Source organism: Rana temporaria, chromosome 3, assembly GCF_905171775.1.
Source record: "Rana temporaria chromosome 3, aRanTem1.1, whole genome shotgun sequence".
Taxonomy (NCBI): Eukaryota; Metazoa; Chordata; class Amphibia; order Anura; family Ranidae; genus Rana; species Rana temporaria.
In genome coordinates, this window is record NC_053491.1 from 57802387 (window position 1) to 57827021 (window position 24635).

The following is a 24635-nucleotide window of genomic DNA, read 5'->3' on the forward strand; positions in this document are numbered from 1 at the left end:
AGAGATCGATAGGGGAGAAGTGCCTACATGAAGGGACACCGGAAGGAGCAGACGGGAAGGTGATGTTTCTGGGTCCAATACTCCACCTTCTAAATGTATTAGACCTGAGCGTTTCCCGGGCGAAGCGGGCAGGAGGCACGAAGATGGCCCTTGCCTCCACAATAGAGGCACAAGCCCAGAGTTCTGCGTCTAGCACGTTCTTCGGGTGTTAGTCTGGTCCGGCCCAACTGCATAGGTTCCTCAGCAGGCAGGGGGTGGTCTACGGGACGAAGTGAGGGAAGCACAGACTGACTACGACCTAGGGAGTGCTGGTGTCTTTTCTCAATGGACCTCTCCTGAAAACGAATATCGATCTGATTGCACAGGGAGATGACATCGTCCAGACCGACGGGGATGGTTCTTCCCGCTAATTCGTCCTTCACTCGGTCAGAGAGGCCATGTAAAAAGGTAGCGACCAGGGCCTCATTGTTCCAGCTCAATTCAGCTGAGAGTATACGGAACTGAAGAGCATATTGACCCACTGAACGAGATTCTTGGCGGAGACGTAGCAGAGCACTGGCTGCTGAAGAGGCCCGAGCCGGCTCTTCAAAGATGTTCCGAAAGAGCTTTAGGAAGTTGAACAGGCTGGAAACTACCGGATCATTCCTCTCCCACATAGGGGCAGCCCAGGCTAAAGCTTCACCGGAAAGGAGGGAAATAATATAGGCTACCTTTGCCCGATCAGACAAGAAGTTTTGAGGCTGTAGTTCAAAATGGATGGTGCACTGGCTAAGAAACCCCCTGCAGGCCTTGGAGTCTCCAGAAAAACGGACTGGAGGTGGTAGCTTCAGTGAATGCGACTCTGCGACTGGTGCGACGGGCGCAGCCGCTGCCGCTGGTTGTACTTGGGGTTGTAGATTCGGGGCTCCCAACGAGGTCTGAAGCTGATCAAAGCGGGAAGCCAGATCCTGAAGGAAACGCATCACCTGAGCCTGATTAGCTTCATGCGTCTCGAGTCTGTGAACAACGCCCTGTAATGGGTCATCTGCAGGAAGCGGCACGTCGGCCGGGTTCATGGCTGTTCAAACTGTCAGGTCACCTGTGGCCAGGTGACAAGTGCACCCTGTAGGGGTCAGGGATGCACCGCAGGGAAGTGAACCCTATAGCCGACTACTGCTGGCAGGGAGGAAGCGTGACCCAAGATCACCCAGGGCGCGGAGTCTAAGACCCAGTTTTGTATTCACCAGAGCCCTTGGTGGTAGGGATGGTCTTGGCCGCAACTGGGTCCAGGTCGCGTTCCCGGGATTCCTCAGGTCACACTCCGCAGGGAGAAGGGGGAAGCAGCCAGCAGAACAAACAGTGGTGATGGACAGGTCGAGGTCAGGGCAACAGGCAGACAAGAATAACCGTGGAACATGCAAATAGTCAGGGGCACAGGCAGACAGGGAAGTCGGGGACAAGCCAAAACGGTACACGGAAGATGATCGTAGCACTCTGCAACCAGGAACTAGCAATACACTGCAGACAGGAACTGAGCATTGGAACACTGTTGAACAGCACTGCAGACCTGTAGAGCAAAGGTTAATATAGGCTTCCTGGGATGGACTAGGGTGGAGCCATACAGGAAGAGGAAGTGATAAGAAGGGAAACCAGAACAGGATCTGCCTCTAATGAACACATGGAGATCAGGTAGGCAGACAGACATGATGCATATTCATGACACTGGAAGTTAGAAAAAAATGTAATCTTGGATAGAATTGGGAAGGGTTTAAACTTCTGTCAGATTTTTATTGGTGTTTTTTTCTGGAGCATTTCCCTTTACTTTTTGCACCAGTGATGGTGGTCACTTGGAAAATTTGTGAGATAAATGGTTCCAACAATGTCACAGATAACAAAGGTCAGGTATTTAACTTAAAGCCGAGCTAAAGACCAGAATACTCACCAGTGCTGCAACAGCCACAATTTTCCACTCTTGTGTAACCCTGTGTACATTCTGCAGATGATTGCAAACAAACACATTTATTTTATTACATGTCTCTTCTGCAATAAATAACCCACCCTTTAGCATTTTTTTTAGTATTTACAGTAAGTTATATTCATAATTGTCTCATATAAGGAAAAGACAATGTTATAAACAACATTGAACGGGTTTTAGGATATGCAGTAGGGTTGGAAACATAAGAGATGATCCAGTCACAAAACATGAAGTGAGAGGTGGAAACACAAGTGACTGATTCAAAGAAGTCTACTTTAATTCATACATAATGCACAAGATATTGATGTGACTGACAATAGAGACAAATGTCTGTGGTATAATGACAATGCTTGAGTTAAAGTGACGCTGTTGCAAAAAAGTTATAAAAAAAAAACAGTTATTTTTAAAGTTCTGGTGCCTTATGAGTATGGATGCATAGCAGCCAAGCTTCAGCCAGCCCTCATGCTTCAGTGCAAAAACCAGTACCCACATATCACAAATTTACCCCAAGCACTGGAGGGGGGGCAGGCTGCCCTATGGTGAGGTTCATATAACGTTTTACTGCAGATGAAACAATGCACTAAATCTGAAAGCGCAAGCCTGCTTATTCAGGATGGTGGACACACAAGAGACCTTGCCACACTCAGCAAAGATGAATAAAACACAACAGATGCAAAACCTTTACCAAACCTGGTGATCGGCAATGCAGGTAGCCACACATCTTAAACCTGACTTTGTTAAAATAATGATCCAGGACCTTTAGAAAGTGCAGGACAAGGTTGCCAATAACGAACAGAGAATGAATTCCCTGGAACAGCAAGTGAGCCTGAATCAAATCACTACTCAGACTCCAATCTATTCCTATGTACAGGATTGAATACCTCGAAAATAGATCCAGGCGTAACAATTTGCATTTTGTAGGGCTTCCAAAACAAATTCTGTGCTCATGGCATCCTTCAAGCAATGGGACTTTTGAGCCTGTTCGAAGTATTAAGGGCACACAGACTAGGCCTGTCATAGCCTGTTATCAGGACTATGCTGAAAATGCTAAGAACCCATGGGCATATCGGACACAAAGAAATCTTTTAGTGTAGGGACGCAAACTTCTCCGAATTTTGTCAGCTTCACACTGATCCACTGCAGTTTCCTGCAGCATGGTGTCCTGTGGTTTTTGTATGGATTACACATGCTTTGCCATAGACTTCCATCAGATTGGGCAGTTTCAGTGTGTTTTTTGAAAGCACACCAAAAGTCCTTGCAGCTGATCAGTGTAAAAAGGGGCCTAAATTGCACAAAACCTACAACCAAGCATGCATAATGCTTGTGGACAAAAGGATGAAATTCTTATTACTATATCCAGCCAATATAAAAATATTCACATTTGCGTTGACACACATGAATGTACAGATCTGGGGGCAGCAGATCAATACATGCAAACAGTCACATTCCCTCGACCTCTTCTGAAACACATTGCTTCTTTAAACCCAGGACTAACACACTCACTGCAGTTTAATCCAAACTCCCCAAGTCCTTCATCTACCTTGTTTGTATGGATGGAAGAATCTGTGTATGGCCAGCCACCAAGGGACACTGGAAACTTAAGCCATGGAGTCACAGGAGACAATGTGGCAGCCTGCCTCCACATTCAGAGGAGGTAACAGACCTGAAAAAGGTTGAAGCAAAGGTGCCTAGGCAGCTGCCCATCCCACAGGGAGTAATGGACTTTGCTGCTGACGAGTTTCAGGTTGCGGCCTTCTGGCTCACTTGAACAAGCATCTTCTGAGCAGCATGCATGGGTACATGGGAGTTAGTGTTTCTGTCAGCACTGGAGTGCTGGGATCACAGGAAAGCAGGAGGAAGAGTCTTTGGAAGCAATGGAATGCTGGGAACACAGGAAAACAGGTGAGAGTCTCTGGAACCACTGGTGTGCGGAGTTCTTAAGGGAACGCTGGGAATGCTGGGAACTTAGCATTAGAACCTTCCAATCAATCAGATATTGCAGCTTGCCACAAGAGACTTTGGAGTCCATAATTTAACATCATGTATTGGGTGGGTTGGTAGAGATGTGTTGGCAGAAGGAGTAGCCAAAGATGAAGAATGAGAGAATTTGTTCTAAACAATAGGCTTGGAAGGTGTTGGATATTTTCAGGCATAGAGAAAGACAGAGGGCCAGATTCACAAAAATCTCCCGCGGCGTAACGTATCGTCTTTACGTTACACCGCCACAAGTTTTCAGTGTAAGTGCCTGATCCTCAAAGCACTTACCTGTAAACTTGCGGCGGTGTAACGTAAAGCCGTCCGGCGCAAGCCCGCCCAATTCAAATGGGGCGTGTACCATTTAAACTAGGCGTGCTCCCGCGCCGGATGTTCTGCGCATGCTCCGCTCGCAATTTTCCAGACGTGCTTTGCGCGAAATTACGGCGGCCCGACGTGTTTGTGAATCGCAACGTGCGTAACGTACTTACGCCGAAAAAAAACAAATTCAAATTCGACGCGGGAACGACGGCCATACTTTAACATGGGCTGTGTAAAGTTAAGGCATGAAAAAACATGACTAACTTTGCGACGGGAAAAAAAGACTTGCGACGACGTAACAAACGCGAAAACCTTCGTGGATCGCTGTAACTGCTAATTTGCATACCCGACGTTGGAAAACGACGCGAACTCCAACCAGCGGCGGCCGAAGTATTGCAGCCTAAGATCCGACAGTGTAAGTCAATTACACCTGTCGGATCTTAGGGCTATCTATGCAGAACTGATTCTATGAATCAGCCGCATAGATACGACAAGAGATACGACGGTGTATCAGGAGATACGCCGTCGTATCTCATCTGTGAATCTGGCCCAGAGTCTGTAGCAAACCGGGTTGCCACTTGTGGAGATAACATAAGGTCAATGTAATATGAGGTAAATTCATATAATGACACAGATATTCCCTGTGGGCAGCCCAACATTGCCCCCGGGGTTAAAGAAGTGGTACTCTTCACGGATTACAGTCAGCTAATTTTTTGCCAAAAGTGATTGTGGACCTGAGACCAGACTTGTTTTGTTATTTTGCATGGCATCTAGCACTGGGATCTCAAAAGCTCATGGCATAGGCAAGAGCAGATGTGGTGCATACCATAAATTATGTGAAATGGAGATTCTTGGGCTATTGCATTTTGGTAACTATTATGGGCAAACTCCGCCCAAGACCAGAGAAACTACGTTGTTCTGGGGGCGACACCAAAGTTCAAAGAAATTACTCAGGTGACTGCTTAGTTCTATCAGTTTACCCATTGGATTGTGGATGGCAGGCCGAAGAGAACTGTTGATAAACTGGACCCTGTGATCAGACTCTAGAGTTGCGAAATGTGCAATTTTAGAAAATCTGTGTACTACTAACCAGGCTACTATACAGCCCTTGGATGGAGGGAGGGAATGATATGGCAGCAGAGTTCTTTGAGAATAGGCAACAGAAGAAGAGGGCCAACTGGTGCTTGGGTAGTATACTTGGTATTGGCACAAACCCAACAGGCCTTTTCAAATTTTTATACATCTTTGGTATGGACTAGCCATCAGTAAAGACTTGAAATACAAGGCACTTTTCTTCTTTGACAAAGAGTCTGTTGTAATGAATATCTTGTGGGACAGTGAGGACATAATGTTTTGGAGTAGGTACATCCATAGAAGAGATCACTATGTCATTACGGTAGATGATCATGCATATATAAAGCAGGTCATGGAAAATCTCATTGAATTTTTTTTGAAAAACTGCTGGGGCATTTCATGGCCAATGGGCAAGATATTCATAGTAGCCATCATGATTGTTAAATGCAGTTTTCCATTTGTCTCCCGCTTTTATGTGAATTTAGGTTTATTTTTAAGCGTGAAAGCATTCAGGACACAATAATCAATTTAGGGCAGAGTGAGACATCTTTTTTCTCAGCTAAATAAGAAACCCGATCCAGTGGAAGCAATATACTTGACATTTGCCTTGGTTCCTGAAATATTTGTTTGTTGGGTAGTTTATCTAAATCCTGTTGTACCAGACTATGGAAAACATTAATAGATGGTGCCATGGTCCCCGGAGGGTTGAATAAAGATGGGTTTGACAACCCTGTATGTACATGACCATCATTCATCACATAAGTGGTACTAGGGGTTAAAGTCAAAAAGTGTCTCTGAATGCTGAGTTTTCAAATACATTTCTGAAAGTCTATGATCGTGGTGAACTTGTTCAGTGTTTTAGGAGGGACATATTTCAAACCCTTATCTAATACAAGTTTCTCCTCATCCGTCAGACCAGTAGAACTCAAATTCAAAATGCCAGAACCACGTTCTTTTTCTTTTTGCTTTAGATCCTCCACCCCCTCCTGGGAGCCTCTTTTCGTTCTGGGCTTCCCGGGTATTCCTGCATGGACTTTGGAAAACCCGAATGATAGGAAGGCCCTGGATAACTCTGATTATAATTATATGGAGACCTAGTACATAAGTCTTCCTCCCTATCATGGTACCCATAGGAATCCTGGTAGGTTCCTCCTAATCTATTCTCCTGTAATGGAAGAAATCGATTATGGGTAAGTGTAGGAGTTCTATAATTGTTCTCATAGCCATCATGATTAAACTCACCGTGATGGCCATGCCAACCTGTTGAGGGACTCCTTGGACTCCCCTTGTAGTGAGAGTTTGCGTGGTATCCCTGATATGAACCTCTTCTGCTATTGCTAAGGCCTCGACCCCTACTAGTAGGGGGATAGGCCAGGTGGGGGTTCTGAAATTGGGGTTTATTTCAAGGGTCATGAGGTTTAGGCGGTCCATATGACCAAGGATTGATGGTAGTAACTGGACTTGTATGGGGGTGCAGATCACAAAGGAATCACCAAAAGTATTGGTTCCCAGAGAGTCACTGGGAGACACTGGAAGCTTGGGTGACTGATAACCAGAAGAAGAGACATAGAATACTTGTGTGCAGAATGACAGCAGAGGCATATCTGATACTGGGTGGTACTAGACACTCCAAAGTCTTGGGAGAAACAGGACTCAAGGTGTCGGTATCTTCAGCGAAGGTGAATGCCCTGTGAAGAGCCGAGTTACAGGGTATAAGGAGCCATCTGGTTTGCGCCATTGCACCCTACAAAATGTGATGAACTCTGCTGCTGACAGCTCCCAGGTTTCAGTCTTCTGACTCAATCAGGGATGGAATGAGAGGAAAACAAACGAGAGCCGCTGGAAGCACTGGTTTGCTAGGATTATGGGAACTCAGGAACATAAATGAGAGTCTCTGGGGAGTACTGGGTTGCTGAAAACACAAGTATATGGGAGGAGTGCATTAGGACAGATAAGCCCTGGACAGGGGAGGGCAATGAAAGCAGGAGGTTGAGCCGTGGTTTTACCATCCCATTTTATGTGACAGCTTCCTGCTTAAGGGCTCCTGGTTGTTAGCGACCCAGTGTAATAACAAGCAGGCGAAAGGCAAGGAATATTGCAGGTATAATTTGTGATTTTTTTTTTTTTTGTCAAATTAAAATGTTATGCATATACACATTAGTTACAATCATAGCATAGAGAAGCTGGAAAGTAAGATGTTCTCATTTGTACGCCATAGCATGGTGTTTGGGTGAATGGGAGCCATCCAGAATTGTTCTATCCAAGAAGTCTAGTCTCTTTAAATAGATGAGAGTAAGTTCCAGTGTAAAGATTCCAGCATTTAGTTTTGTGTAGGAGAGTTGGAAAGTTGCTTGCAGCCTGGCTTGGATTTAGTTTTTTTTTATCGTTATCTGCATTCCATGAAAGATTACCCTCACTTTCGGTCCCAATGATAGTGGTCTTACCTTCCAACTCTGTCCAAAACTTAAACAGTTTAAGCTGGAGTTACAGTTTTAAAAGGAAGATAGGCACAATTATGTGTTTATCACAAATAGTCTGTTGAAGTATCTAAATGTATCATGAGTTATTGCAGTAAAAATCTTAATTGAAAAGCAAATATATCAGCAATTTGAAATGCTTAAAATGTAATAGTCTTGCCTAAGAGCAGAGGACCACAAAGTTCATACTATTAGTTTTGAGCCAGAAAATTCTCTTCTGTGTTCCTCCATGAAATACATTTTAGATTGTCATCAGCAGTCTGACCCCCCCCCCCCCCCCCCCCAGCCTTCAGGAGGAACCCCTGCCATATGCAATTGCCTTGTACCATAGAATTGTATCTATAGCCAATAGAGGGTACACATTTAAAAGGGGGGCTTTTACTTTTAGAAATTGAAAACGGCAAACAGATGCGCTTTAAAGGGGCTGTGTCACAAAGCAAAGCGGTTATTTAATTAGTTTTCGGTGGAAGCAGTCATTTCTCAATTTCATAGCACATAGCTATGTCCCTGCCCTGGGATAAGTTTGCTTCCATCAGCATCTAATTACTTTATGAGATAATCTATTTAAAGCGTGTCTGTTACACATATGGAATGGTCACCAGTACCAATATGGAAGGTGAACCTAATCAAATCTGATGGGTTCATGTCTGTAACATATCATTCGGCCACGCATTTGTATGCGTCATTACATGCTATACGTCATGAACATAATTAAGTATAAATGATGAGCAACCTTACTTCTTAAAGGATGTAAATATACGAATGTGAAACATAGTAGTCCAGATTTCAGAGTCAATTATCTGGAGCAAACGATAATTGCTGATGGGTTTGTAGCCATTCTTAAAGTGTCCCTGACAAATAGTAATGTCAGCTGCCATTGGTGGTCTTCCTTTTTTAGAGTTTTAGTTCCTTGGCTGCCATGCTAAAACTAAAACTTCTCTGATACCTATTTATATTGATAAAAAAAACGACTGTATATTCCAATCTGTCCCATTAGACAGATTATTCTCATGTGGTGCAGCCAGAGGTGAATTCATATTTGTATTACAGCCTGCATGATAAAAACACCTCTGCAATTTCTGTAACAGTTAAATGTCCCAGGATTTAATATAACAGTAGGCATATAACAGTGGCCCAATGTGTGATTGGGATTGGGGGCTTTACCAATCCTTAGATGTGGTGGCTGCATTTGTTTTATATTTATAGGCTGTTTTCCCTCTGTTTTCTCCTGTTGATCTGGTCAGTAAAGTGCCTCCTGTATTAGAGTGCCTCCACTCTGGATGCACAGGGGCACCTTTGGACAACAGCATCCTCAATCTGGGGGTAAGGGAGTGTTAGATGTACAAGCAGATTTACCTCACAGTGCAATTGGTCTTATTTTGTTTATAACGCAAAAAATGTAAAACCGCAGAGTTGATCAAATACCACCAAAAGAAAGCTCTATTTGTGGGGAAAAAATTAAATCAATTGTACATTTATATAGTGTCGCACACCCGTGCAATTGTCAGTTAAAGTAACGCAGTGCCGTATTGCAAAAAAGGCCTGGTCATTAGGGGGTGAAACTTTCTGGAGCTGAAGTGGTTAAAACAGGAATAAACCAAAAAGTAAACATTTATTCTATTTCAGCTTACAAATTCTTAGATGTGATTTTAACAGAACAAGCTCTCCTACAGGTGTAGACAAACCATTTAATGCTGTCGGGGGGTATTTACAAGGATCAGCTTTTATTTATTCATGTAAAACCTTAACCCCAAAAGAAAAAAAAAAAAACAGTTTTTCATCAGTTTAGGCCAATATGTATTCTGGTACATATTTTTGAAAAAAAAAAAAAAACTCCCAATAAGCGTATATTGATTGGTTTGTGCAAAAGTTATTGTTTCTACAAACTATGGGATAGATTTATGCCATTTTTATTTCTTTTTTTTACTAGTAATGGTGACAATAAGCGATTTTTTTTAATGGGACTGCGACATTGCGGCAGACAAATTGAACACTTTTTGGGGACCAGTGACACCAATACACAGTGATCAGTGCTAAAAAAATGCACTCTTACAGTATAAATGATACTGGCAGGGAAGGGGTTAACACCAGGGTCGATTAAAGGGTTAAGTGTGTCCCTGGGACAGATACACTGGAGGAAAAGAGAGATCCGTGTTTCAGCTTGGCTGAAACAAAGGATCTCTCTTTTGCTCCTTGACAGATCAGCGGTCTGCCTTGTTTACATAGACACGTCGCTGCTCTGTCTCCCGACAGAGCGATCGGCAGATTGCGGATGATGGACCTGTTGATAGGCTACCTCTGTGTCCAATCACAGTGGGAGCGGCGCGCGCCCCCTACACCGCATGCAGGTACGTAATGGTATGTAATTTCACGCAGCCGGCCGACCTGCTACAGTATATATGCGGTGGGTGGTCCAGAAGCAGTAAACTACTAATCTGTGATCAGAATTTCCATATCGGTCGCAGCACTAATCAGGGCTCATGCACACTGCATCTCAAAGGAGCGGCTCCTACAGGATTTTGAGCTCTCATTTCTTTTCTGCCTGGAAACTTCCCTCCATGTGAGCCAATGTGTCCATGCACACTATGGCTTTTTCAGGAGTTTGCAGACATGCTCTTAAAGGCAGAAAAAAACCCACCAATCCCACGTTTTTGAGAGGCGCTTTTGAGCAGAAAAGACGCCGAAGTGCCTAAAAATGCACAGAAAAGCTCAAAAGAGCGCTAAAACGCACACAAATAAAAGGACGAATTTAACTGAGGGGGGAGGGTTTGTGAAAATAACAGCTTATGCTCAATTAAAATGCACAAAAAAAGCACAAGCTTCTTCAAGCTTTTAGGCTGAGAAATAAAAGCTCAAATGCCTGTAAAAGCAGCTTTTTTTTTTTTAGCTGCAGTGTGCAGGAGCCCTAAGGCTGCATGTTTTGTGGCTAAGCAAGAGTTTGAAACAGTTTATAGTTTAGATTATGAAAGTCCCAGTATTCTTACATGATTGGGAATGAAAAATGTATTTTTAGATGTACTGCTTGTAATACTGTATTACTTCCAAAAGATGGCAGAAGAGTCATACTGCAAAAGTCTGTGTACCTTTTTCATCTGGCTGTTTTAATGTCATGGCACCAGAGAGCATGCATAAGGCAAGATTAACATGCCAGCTTTAGCTGTTCATTTTTCCTTTTTATGAGTCTTTTTTGTTCTAAAGATTTGAGAAGTCTTAAAATACAATTGGATGGTAGACTATCAGCAGTGATGCTGATTACAACAGATGTCTCTGTAACTCTGCTAAAATGTACCATATTTTCCGCTCCATAAGACACACACCCCCTCCCCCAAAAAATGTCTGTGCATCTTATGGATCAAATATTGACCAGGCCCGTCCCCTGTCACTGCCGCCATGTTACTATACCCGGCTGGCCATGGTTCGAGGGCCTGGACACAGAAGGGGGCCCGCGGGTGCCAACTGCTGAAACTCACTAGGGTCTGACCCCATCCTGGCACTGGCTGCTCACTCCCTCAGACTGGTCCACGGTGGCAGCGATCATATTTTTCGGGCCCGGCCAGGCCCCAGCAGCACACATTATGATCATATAGCAAGGAAAGGGTGCCCGGCCCGGTTCAAAGAAGCCATCCCAAGAAGCTTTGCAGCAGGAGAGCTGACCCAGTGCGCAGAGGTGCGTGGCACGCCCACGTGACGTCATTACGTGTTGCTCCACACACTGGGCCTGCTCACCTGCTGCTGAAAACGTAATAGTGTACCCGCATAGGTCGCCGCCTCCCTCCGAGTTCCTTTCAGTCCCTCACCTCGGCAAACAGTACCCGTCCGAAACAGGCGGAAGAGAAGAGGAGAGGAGTCAGACGACACACCAGCAAGCCACAACCGGTAATATAGATGAATCCGCACAAGTATATTTAGAAACACCAATGCCAGCAAAGGTATAGGATATGTTAGGTATGTGTGTTTCAAGGGGATCAATAGACAGCTGCCTTTACTCATTACTTTCACCTAAGTGGAGCAAATGAGTAAATGGGGAAAGAGAGCAGAACTCTTGTTAAAGCCTTATGGAGCCAAATTCTACCCTTAAAAAGGAATCCTTAATTTAAAGTGCAGTGTGCAGATTAGTGATGCTTACTGAGATAAATAAATAAACAACAGAGTGCTATACAATCCAAAGTGCTACTGTGCCTGTGCAAATCACTGCAAAATAGGAGATATATGTGCAAGAAAAACAATTTTAATTTCCATATGCATGTTATATAAAAAATATTAATAAAATATAAATACCGGCAGGTCCTATATTACATTGGGGTGCCTGTGCTGCCCCTACTGGTGTAGAAAGAAATATTGTGCAGATTAACAAAAATGCAGTTAGTGCAATAAAAAGTCCTTATGGAAACCAAGGTAAATTAATCCAATCTAGTTCTCAGGTGCTGAGTGATTCTGAAGGTGCTTAGTGCCCAGTGTAAGGAATTTCTGCTATATATCACAGCAATCCGTGCTCTTACACAGCCCTCACACGCCAACTTTTCCGCCCCCTCTTGGGGTATGATGCCTTCACAGTGTAGGCCACTGCGTAGCCCTCTGGCAGTCACTCGTCCCCCTGCGCTGATGATGGTATTTCAGAAGTGGCCCATGCACAGGAGAAAGGAGCCTCAGATAGTGTAATATCGTTTATAACTTTTATTCAAAAAACGAAAAAAAAAGGGGTACTCACATTTGAACAATACAGATAAGGCAGATAATGCTGACAATAAAGTCCACTGGCTGGAAGTGATGTGACGTTCTAGTAGTAGCGTGCTCTACCAGTTTCGTCATGTGACGTCGTCTGGTACACCACTTGTTCCACACGACGCCTTCCAGATGACGTCACATGAGGAAACCGGTAGAGAACGCCACTAGAACGTCACATCACTTCCAGCTAGCAGATTATTCTGTCAGCATTATCTGCCTTATTTGTATTGTCCAAATGTGACGTGAGTACCAATAAACGATATTACACTATCTGGGGCTCCTTTCTCCTGTGCATGGGCCACTGCTGAAATACCATCATCAGCGCAGGGGGACGAGTGACTGCCAGAGGGCTACACAGTGGCCTACACTGTGAAGGCATCATACCCCAAGAGGGGGTGGAAAAGTTGGCGTGTGAGGGCTGTGTGAGAGCACGGATTGCTGTGATCACGGAATATAGCAGGAATTCCTTACACTGGGCACTAAGCACCTTCAGAATCACTCAGCACCTGAAAACTAGATTGGATTCATTTACCTTGGTTTCCATAAGGACTTTTTATTGCACTAACTGCATTTTTGTTAATCTGCACAATATTTATTTCTACACCAGTAGGGGCAGCACAGGCACCCCAATGTAATATAGGACCTATTTATATTTTATTGATATTTTTTATTTTATATAACATGCATATGGAATTTCAAATAGTTTAACTTGCATATATATCTCATATTTTCCAGTGATTTGCACAGGCACAGTAGCACTTTGGATTGTATAGCACTCTGTTGTTTATTTATTCATTTATTTACCTCAGTAAGCATCACTAATCTGCACACTGCACTTTAAATTAAGGATTCCTTTTTAAATGTAGCATTCGGCTCCATAGGGCTTTCTTTCCCCAAGCCACAACCGGTGCCGCCAGGTGCCAGCCCAGCCACCCCTTGCAGGGACCGGGTGGTTCAGATTTTTTTTTTCTTATTTTCCTCCTCTAAAACCTAGGTGCACCCTATGCCTCGTACACACGGCCGGACTTTTGACCGTGCAAAAGTCTGCCATTACCCTGTCGGAAGTCCGACAGACAAAAAGAGAACAGGTTCTCTATCTAAGGTCCGTCGGACTTCTGACAAAAAAAGTCAGATGGAGGCTACACACGGCCGGACTTTCCGAGAAAAAAAGCCCGTCTGACTTTTTCTCGGAAAGTCTGGCCGTGTGTACGAGGCATTACAGTCAGGTGCGTCTTATGGAGCGGAAAATACAGTATAATACTCTTTATAAAAATAAGGTACAGTTTGTCCTAAAGTGGTATTAAGCCCAAAGACAAACATTTTATTGCAGCTTGTGATGGCTGCATTTGTTTTCTTTTTTTAGGCTTGCTTTTCTTTATTTTCATCTTGTGATGAAGCCAGTAAGTCTGTGGTTTTTCAACAGATCAATCTCTCTTACATGTGTAGCGGTTAAGAGGGATGAGACAAATCATTTAACACTGCCAGGGATGCTTATGATTATTAGCTTTTATTTGAATATGTAAAACTTTTATCCCAATGGGGAAAAAAACTTTTGCTGTAACTGCAGTATGATCCGGAGTTTGGCTTTCATTTGTTAGTGTATAAATCTGCTAGCACAGCGAACCCCCCCCCCCCCCCCAGACTAACAACACTGCTGTCCAAAGGTGCCCTTGTGCTCTTTCATCCAGAATAGAGGCATTCCTGGCCAGATCACCAGGTGAAAACAGAGGGGCAAATCCTATAATAATAAAACCAATGCAGACACCACATCTAAGGATTGGTAAGCTGCAATATGACATTGTTGTTTTTGGATTTAATACTGATTTAATTTATGAAGAATAAGCAGTTAAACGATATCATTTAAACTCTATACCTTGTGGGTTGTCTTTGGCATCTAGAATATAATACTCTTTATGGTAAACACATGCAGCTTGAATATTTGAATGAAATGTCTATATTCTTAAATTACCCTCAATTCTCAATGGGAGGGAGAAAGAAAATGTGCTGTATGTAGAAAGGGTACATTAGTAAAACGAATATACAAGAGCTATACCAGGGGGGGGGGGGGGGAGACAGGATAAGGGCGGGGGGAGGTAGTAGGGGGGGAGAGGGAGGGGGGAAGGGGTGGGTTAATCTACTGTACGTACACTATGGTTAATGTTGGTGTTTGATTACTCTGTTACATGCATTATGTACACTTTATTTGCTTGTGAGTAAATATGAAACCACTGAATATCGGAAAACAATAAAGAAAAATTAAGAAAGAAAGGGTACCATACTAGGTGGGCTACTCTAATCACATGAAGTCTGTACACTACCTGGAGTCATGCGTCTGACCATACCAATTATGAATTAACCACTTAAGGACCCCTTTACGCCGATATATGTTGGCAGAATGGTGGGGTCGCTAGCGCGCCCCAGGCAGCGCGCTTGTGACCTGGTCCGAAGCTCCGTGACCGCGCCCGCGGAACCCGCAGACCCGAACGCCGCCGGTGTCCCACGAACGGTCGCCGGAGCTGAAGAACAGGGAGAGGTGTGTGTAAACACACCTTCCCCGTTCTTCATTGTGGCAGTGTCAGTGATCGTCTGTTCCCTGATATAGGGAAAGACGATCACTGACGTCACACGCCCAGCCCCGCCCCCCTACAGTTAGAAACACATATGAGGTCACACATAACCCCTTCAGCGCCCCTTAGTGGTTAACTCCTAAACTGCAATTGTCATTTTCACAGTAAACAGTGCATTTTTAGAGCACTTTTTGCTGTGAAAATGACAATGGTCCCAAAAATGTGTCAAAATTGTCCGATGTGTCCTCCATAATGTCGCAGTCACGAAAAAGATTGCTGATCGCCGCCATTAGTAGTAAAAAAATAAAATAAAAATGCAATCAAACTATCCCCTATTTTGTAAACGCTATAAATTTTGCATAAACCAATCGATAAACGCTTATTGCAATTATTTTTTTACCAAAAATAGGAAGAAGAATACGTATCGGCCTAAACTGAGGGAAAAATTTTTTTTTATATATTTTTGGGGGATATTTATTATAGCAAAAAGTTAAAAATATTGAATTTTTTTCAAAATTGTCGCTCTATTTTTGTTTTATAGCGCAAAAAAAAAAAAAAAAAAATCGCAGAGGTGATCAAATGCCACCAAAAGAAAGCTCTATTTATGGGAAAAAAAAGGGCGCCAATTTAGTTTAGGAGGTCCACATCGCACGTCGCACAACCACGCAATTGTCAGTTAAAGCGACGCAGTGCCGAATCGCAAAAAGGGGCAAGGTCCTTAACCTGCACAATGGTCCGGGTCGTAAGTGGTTAATGGCACAATAGAGTCACTGAAATAAAATATGTCTTTGCATGGATGGCCTATATTCACTAGCTTTCTTTTAAACTGTTTTACTTTGACTGGTTGTTCTCATCATTATGTCGAGGGCGCGGTCACTCCAGACTCATAAAGTAAAGCTTGGTAAACAATGAAACGCTGTAATTGGCCACTGTACACAAAATGAATCATGTGTTAACCTCAGAAATCCTGTAACAGATAGCAGTGTTTTGCCTGACACCATACTTCTGCAAGGGATCTGTCCTATTTACTGTGGTAAATGAAATATTTCAGCCAAACGTATAAACCAGATACTTATCTGTTTCACAGGCTGACTTGCTCCTCCTCTCAAGCAGTGAACCACATGGCCTGTGTTACGTGGAAACAGCTGAGCTTGATGGGTGAGTTTTTATTTTTTTTGTCTTTGATTTATTTTATATATATATTTTTTTCAAAGTGTTGATTTGCTGTTTTTGGAAAACCACATTTGATTCCCCCCCCCCCCCTAGTTTACCGATAAAGCAAAATACATACTCAACTCTATACGAATTGTTTTTCTTTTTTTGGAGAGAACCAGTGTTGAAACCTAATTTAAAATGTTGTATTTTTAGGAAATATACACTAATGTGCAAAAGGCACAGGCACGTTACATATATTAGTTCACAAAATATTTGTCTAAGATTGTCATGTTATGTTATGTAATACAGTAAGACATAAGAAGGCCCTTAAAAAGAAAACCAAACATAATTATAGACCACTGTCTAGTCAAATATCATTATACGCTTGTAGGCGTGTTTATTTTAGCAGTTATGTCTGCTGCCTCAGTTTTTAGGATGGCAATTTTCATACACTCTAGAACGTTATGAAGAGTGATCAGATGAATTACAATTAAAGGGGTTGTAAAGGTAAATATTTTTACATCCGACAATCCCCGAACCCCCCCACCCCAGCCCCAGTTTTACTTACCTGAGCCCTTGAAAGTCTCGCGCTCACCCCTGTCATCCTCCTCATTTCTGAGCCTGGCCGTTGATTGGCTACACTGGATGGATTGAAAGCAGCGCAGCCATAGGCTCGCGCTGCTGTCAATCACATCCAATGACGTGGCGCGCCGGGGGCGGGGCCGAGTGATACAGTGAGCGGTAATAGCTGCCAGCTGTATCCCAGGAGCGCTTCCCCAGGAACTCAACACCACGCGAGTTTGCTCGCATGAAGGTGTTGAGTTCTTGCGGGAAGGAGCAGAGACAGCCGCCGAAGGACTCCAGAAGACCAGGTTCGGGGACACTCTTTGCAAAATGAGCTGCACAGTGGAGGTAAGTATAACATGTTTGTTATTTAAAAAAAATAATAATTTACTTTACAACCCCATTAATTGCAAAGTCCCTCTTTGGCATGAAAATTAACTTAAAGCGGAGTTCCACCCAACAGTGGAACTCTCACGTATATGCTTCCTCCCCTCTTCAGTGCCACATTTGGCACCTTTCAGGGGGAAACAGAGGATCTGTTTTTGACAAGTCCCCTTGCCTACTTCCAGAGATGGGTCGCCACCCGATCTCCCAGAAGTTTGGCCCCCCTCTTACTTCCCCCGCCGCCGGGCCAATTAGAAAGTGCAGCAGGTAGGTGTGAGTACATCGGCACGCACAGTGAGGTGAAGACTTTTGGAGAATGGCCTGGTCCTGGTGTCAAGAAGGGCAGCAAAGAAGCCACTTCTCTCCAGGAAATACATGAGGGACAGTAAAGCATTTTGAGACCATTCATGTGTGGGATTGCTTCTCAGCCAAGGGAGTGGGCTCACTCACAATTTTGCCTAAGAAAACGGCCATGAATAAAGAATGATACAAAAACATCCTCCGAGAGCAACTTCTCCCAACCATCCAAGAAACAGTTTGGTGACAAACAATGCCTCCTTTATCATGATGGAGCACCTCGTCATAAGGCAAAAGTGGCTTGGGGGAACTAAGTCGCTTGGGGGAACAAAACATAGGGAGGAAACTCCCTAGACCTGAAAGGGTTTGTAAACTCTCATTTTTTTTTACAGAGCAGCCCTAAAGCTCTTCTTCTAGGGTACCCTGCCGGCACTCCAAGCCCCTCCTTTTCATCTGGTGCCCCCACGGAAACTTGCTTTTCATGGATGCACCGGGCTCGCTCCTGAGTCCCGCTGCTGCATCAATTGACACAGAGAGGGGTACTCAGTCCCACCCCCTGCTCCCATGTCACAGCTTTTGATTGATGGCATCGGGAGCCAATGGCTCCTGCTGCTATCAATCTGTCCATTGAGGAGAGTGACAGCGGCTGGAGCCACTGCGCTCATGCACATCACTGGATCTGATCAGGCTCAGGTAAGAAAAAGGGGGGGGGGGGGGGGGGCTGGGAGGGAGCTGCAGCACAGAAGGTTTTTCACCTCAATGCAAAGAATGCATTAGGGTGATAGATATATTGTGTGTGTGTGTGTGTGTGTATAGATAGATAGATAGATATACAGTCATCAAGGTTACTCAGAAGACTTTGCAGCAGTATAAATTATTCTGGGGTAAAAATTGCTTCATGATCAAGAGCTCACCTCAGACCGGAACATCGGTATGCTATGCTATATTGCTTACAGGATATTGACTAGATTGATATATTAGGTTGCCATCACCATGGGGCGGGAACTTCCTCCACTGCCACTGTTATGAAGGCAACCTGAGACACAATCGGTGTGCTGCGCCTTGTGTTTTACGTGCATGCACGAGATCGGGAGGTGCATGCTTGGTCATCAGCAGCACCTTATCAGCAATTGTAAACTGCTGGACTTTTTTCTTTTCACACCCTGCAAGGTAAAGGCATAATGTGTGAGTATGCATTATATACTTGCACACAATGGCCCAGATTCTTAAAGCACTTACGCCGACGTATCTTTATATACGCCGCGTAAGTGCACAGATGCGCCGTCGTATCTATGCGCCTGATTCTTAAAGCTAGATACGCCTGAATTGTGCCTTCATCCGACCGACGTAAATTTCCTACGCCGTCGGAGCCTGGGCGCATATTTACGCTGGCCCCAAGGGACGCTTCCATTGATTTACGGGTCGAATATGCAAATGACCGAGATACGCCGATTCACGAACGTACTTGCGCCCGTCGCTGTAATCTACGCCGTTTACGTAAGGCGTACGTCCGGCGTAAAGTTATTCCACATAAAGCAGGGGTAAGTCATGTTAGGGTATGGACCAGGGAACAGCCGTCGTATTTTACGTTGTTTACGCAAGTCATACGTGAATGGGGCTGGGCGTAGGTTACGTTCACGTCGTAGGCATAGAGCCGTCGTATCTTAGGGAGTAAATTTGACGTGATTGTGATCATGCGCCGTTCGTTCGGCCCATCATTTGCATGGGGTCAAGCTTCATTTAAATGAATCACGCCCACTTCCTTCCTACTTTGAATTAGGCGGGCTTACGCCGGACAATTTACGTGACATGCGCTACGCCTGCACAAATATACGCCGATCTACGTGAATCCGGGCCATTATGTTAAACTTACCTTAAACTGAAGCTCTCCAGCACCGAGATCTCAGAGCTGCAGCGGGCTTCCATCTTCACCTGTCTTGCTTTTTGGGATTACAGACTCCAGCTCTGTGCCTGAGCTGGGATGATGGAAGCCGCCGATTACAGCTGTCCGTTTCCTAGGACAAGTTTACTGATGGTGACAGCAGTGGACTGTGCCTGCATAATCTGTGCTGAAATGACCACGTATAGGCTCCCATCAGAAAGTCCTTGTGTCGGTATAACAACGCAAAAGCATTGTTAACTTTATACAACATTGTAGATAAAAATAATTGCATCAGTGGATAGCATAATAACTATTAGAATAACACGCTGTTATTATCTACAGCGACTGCACTTCCAAGTGCACTTTCAGTGCAACTTCAAGTGCGCTTTGCACTTGTAGTGCAAAGTGCACTTGAAATTGCACTTTTTGTCCACTTAGAAGTGCAGTCGCTGTAGATGCAAAGGGGAAATGCAAGGAAAATAAAAAACAGCATTTTCGCTTGTAGTGCAAAGTGGATTTGCCTTTCGTAAATAACTCCCATCGGGTTGATTTACTAAAGGAGTAGAGGCCTTTACTTGGGGAAAGTAAAGGATAGTAGATAATGTAAACCTTAAATACCCAATCACGTGTGACCTGTAGAAATAGCTTCTCTAGATGAGTTAATCTCACACATGTTTACAATAAAAGAACATCAAATTTCTTTGAATTTAATGGTATGAGTATAGTAATTTCCTGGAAATAGTCTTAGTTTTTGTTATGTAATTAAGGGATTTGTATAATATTCTACATTATAAAAAGTCTATTAAAGTCAAAAGTGCTCACATTTTACCTACAGACAGTCTACAGACTTCTCATTAAGTGTACATGGACATAGACTCAAATCCACAGCTATTCACTTGCATGGCATGCTGTACATGTGAAGAAGTGGCAGCTAGCTGCTGCCATAACAACGATATTCCACTTCAAAGAGCCGCCATATAATGACAGCGGGCAGTCCGGAAGTGGTTAAATACCATACAAGGCCCAAAGGAATCCACTACTTTGAGAGCCTAAAAGAGCTTCATTGCTCTTGTAACGACATCATAGATGTCAATAGCAAAGAAAACACCCAACTTTAGATATTGTAAGATTAAATGGGACAGTTTTCACCTGCATGCTCCCTAAGAAGGTTCTAATAACTTGCATCTAGAACACTGGATTGCAATTTCGTGTATTTGAAGTGATGGTAAATATATGGGGTGTACTTACTTTTTCCACATAACAAATCTGCTAGTTTGGAAATTTAGATTATGAAAATTAATGCATGTAATTTTTATGTAATTTGTTGTGCAGAACTGTGTTGGTAGTGGAATATTATACAAGTTTATAATAACATTAATACTATGATTAATATGACGGGCTCTGTATGTCATTGCTGTTTGTAGGGAAACAAATTTAAAGGTTCGGCAAGCTCTACCAGTGACAGCAGACCTTGGAGAAGATATTTCCAGGCTTGCAACGTTTGATGGTAATTGCATTACTTACTACTTTGAAAAAGATATGTTCTGTGCTGGGTTGGTAACACAGAAGTGATTATTTTATGTGTAAAGCTTGCACAAGGTAATTGTATTTTTTTTTATCAAGAAATGCCCATTGCTGCTGTTTTTTTCCAGCTCTAGGGACCTTGAAGTCACTAGATTACATTTAGGATGATTTTCTTTTTTCTTTCTACAAAATTAAGCAAAAGATCCTGAATTTATTATTATTAAACAGGATTTATATAGCGCCAACAGTTTGCGCAGCGCTTTACATCAGGGAAGGCAGTACAGTCACAATACAAATCAATACAGGAGGGATCAGAGGGCCCTGCTTGTTAGAGCTTACAATGAATTGACCACGCTTGGGTGTGCATGTTGTTATTTTAAAGGGATTAACTTCCCTTTTTTTTATTGATGTTGCTAATTCCATTTTAGGAGAGCCCAAACAATACTAAACAAAAAACTGAATTTATTCTGCAACATAAAAATGTTTGATTATCATTTTGATATACTTTAGCTGGTTAAAATACTTTTTCTCTCTTGTATCATCTTATTTTTTTTTTAGGGCTGCAACTAACAGTTATTTTCATAATCAATTAGTTGGCCGATATATTGTTTTGATTAATCAATTTATCGGATAATAGCCTTAAAAAAAAAAAATTGAATTTTAAATTTTTTTTGGACAAATTTGTTGATGGGCAGATTACAAAACACCCATTTTGCCACAAAAACACATTACATGCTTTTCTGCAGCTTCTCCATTGAAGTATATTGAACCAAAAAATAAAATAGCACAGTTTTGCGTTAAAAACTCCTTGCCCTTTCCAAATACGCAGCAGCTGAAAAATCATGGATGTGAATGTGTCCCATAGGAAAACATGTAAATGAACTGTAGTGTGTTTCTGCAAAAAGCACCAAAAAACACAGAGGTGTGACCCCGGCCTGAGATGTTTAGTAACATAATGGGGTTTAAAAAAACAAAAATAAGTACAAAAAGAGCAAATAATCGCTACTGTAAGGCCCCGTACAGACGACCGAACATGTCTGCTGAAACTGATCCGCGGACCAGTTTCAGCAGACATGTTCGGTCGTCTGTACAGCCGAGCGGACAGGATTCCAGCGTACATTTGCCCGCCGGGCCTTTTTCGGGCGGGCAAATATTTCTAAACATGTTTAGAAACATGCCCGCTGGAATCCTGTCCGTCGGACATGTTCGGTCGTCTGTACAGACCTACCGTACATGTCCGAGCGGCCGCCATCCCTCGCATGCGTCGAATGATTTTGACGCATGCGTGGAAGCATTGAACTGCCAGGGCCGCGCACGTCGCCACGTCATCGTCGCGGCGACGTCGCGGCCTCGTCGCCGCATATCGAGTACGCGCGGATTTCTGTATGATGGTGAGTACAGCCATCATACAGAAATCTCCTGGCAGACATGTACGCTGAAAACGGTCCGGCGGACCGTTTTCATCGTACATGTTTGCTCGTCTGTACGAGGCCTTAGGGGTTAATTTTTTACTGTGGGACAGTGGAAGTAATATTTACTGTAGCGATTTGCTTTTTTGTACTATAAAGGGCTAATTTTAGTTTTTTAACCTCATTATGTTACTGGCCGATTAATCGATTATGAAAATTGTAATAGATTAATTTCATTATCGATTAGTTGTCGATTAATCGATTAGTTGTTTCGGCCCTTTTATTTTTTCCTCGCTATGTCATAGCCGGTGTTTTTTTATTTGCTATTACACTGCAGATTTTATGCTTGTTAAAATGTTGGTTATGATGCTTGTCCTTTCTCTTAGGCCTTGTACACACGATCAGTCTAAACCGATGAAAACGGACTGAAGGACCGTTTCATCGGTCCAAACCGACCGTGTGTGGGCCCCATTGGTCAGTTATCCTTCGGTCCAAACAAATAGAACTTGCTTTAAAATTGAACCGATGGACATCTAACCGATAGTTCAAAACCGACGGTTAGTATGCAAAAGCATCGGTTAAAAACCTGCGCATGCTCAGAATCAAGTCGACGCATGCTTGGAAGCATTGAACTTCATTTTTTTTCAGCACGTCGTCGTGTTTTACGTCACCGCGTTGGACTCGATCGTTTTTTTAACTGATGGTGTGTAGGCACATCAGACCATCAGTCAGCTTCATCGGTTAACCGATGAAACGGTCCTTCAGTCCGTTCTCATCGGATGGACTGATCGCGTGTACAGGGCTTTACAGTTTGATTAGCCTGTAACTACTATGAAAAATGTAAAAATGCAGGAAAAAAAATGCAAAAAAAAAAAAAGGTTGATTATATCTGTCTAAATGAACGGTTGATGTCACCTTAGTTTTCTTTCTCCATTTCTCAATATCAGGAACTTTTTTTTCCATGTTATGCCTTTCTGATTCATAATGTAAACCTCTTTGAATCAAATAGTTCTCTCTATATAATGACATATAAAATATTACATTATTTAATGTGCATTACCCTTATTCTAATTCCAAATATACAAGTGCAAGGTATTTTGCGATTTATCAGTTATACTTTCTTCACGTGTCTGGATGTCTTTTTCTCCTTTGACAGTTAACTTAAAGCTGTAGCATTAACTCCCACCTCATGACCTTTATTCTTCCTTACTGAAACTTATCTCTGCTGCCTACTGAAACGATGCCTTCATTTGTCTTCAAAATTAAAGTTGCATGTGCAACATTATGACCTGGGGAATGAAAGGTGGTACAATGGGAGAAAAGGAAACAATAATGTATGCTCTTAGACAAGTGTGTCATTCACACCAAAATCCCTCATCCTCCTCCAGGGTTCCTTAGCCCTGCTCACTATCAATGTGCCATGTGCTCTCCAGATGGAGTTTAAAGAAGAAAAGGATTTTTATCTATGCAGATAATTCCCACAATCCTTTACATTATCACAGCGCTCTGATGTTCTGCAAGTCTGGGCCACCTTGTTCAAATAATTATTTCAGACTTGAGGTTGTATTTACACCAAATTATATCTTTGAACCTTTGTGATCAAATTCTGTAAACCAGTGTCTCTCTGTGTCTTGAACACATCCTGACTCTATTATTTGTTTGGTGGCTAATCCATGGTTTGGTGTTTTAACCACTTGCCAACCGCCGCACGAACATTTATGCCGGCAGAATGGCACGGACAGGCAAATGGGTATGTCCCTTTAAATTTGCTGCCATGTGGGCACGCGCGCGCCCCTTCCGCAGGCTCCGTGATCATACCCACGGCCTCGATGTACGCCGGTGTCCCGTGATCGCGTGTGACACAGCTCCAGAATGGGGGATGCCTATGTAAACAAGCATTTACCTGTTCTGCCTAGTGACAGGACACTGATAGTCTGCTCCCTCTCATCAAGAGCAGCGATCAGTGACGTTCAACAGGAAGCCACGCCCCCTAACAGTTAGAATCACTCCCTAGGACACACTTAACCCCTTTCTAGCCCCCTAGTGATTAACCCCTTCACTGCCAGTCACATTTACACAGTATCAGTGCATTTTTATAGCACTGATCGCTGTGTATATGTGAATAGTCACAAATTAGCGCCAAAAGTATCCGATGTGCCTGCCATAATGTCACAATCACGATAAAAATCGCTGATCGTCTCCATTACTAGTTAAAAAAATAAAAATGCCAAAAAAACTATCCCTTAATTTATAGACGCTATAACATTTGTGCAAACCAATCAATGAACGCTTATTGCTATTTTTTTTTACCAAAAATATGTAGAAGAA

General features: G+C 43.1%; 1 protein-coding gene across 1 annotated transcript in view; it reads left to right on the forward strand.

Moving 5' to 3' along the window:
* ATP8B4 (ATPase phospholipid transporting 8B4 (putative)) overlaps positions 1–24635 on the forward strand; it is a 381682-nt gene that overhangs the window by 193745 nt on the left and 163302 nt on the right. Inside the window, 2 exon segments of the mRNA XM_040342626.1 lie at positions 16180–16250; positions 20799–20881. Coding sequence (XP_040198560.1) covers positions 16180–16250; positions 20799–20881 — 154 coding nt within the window.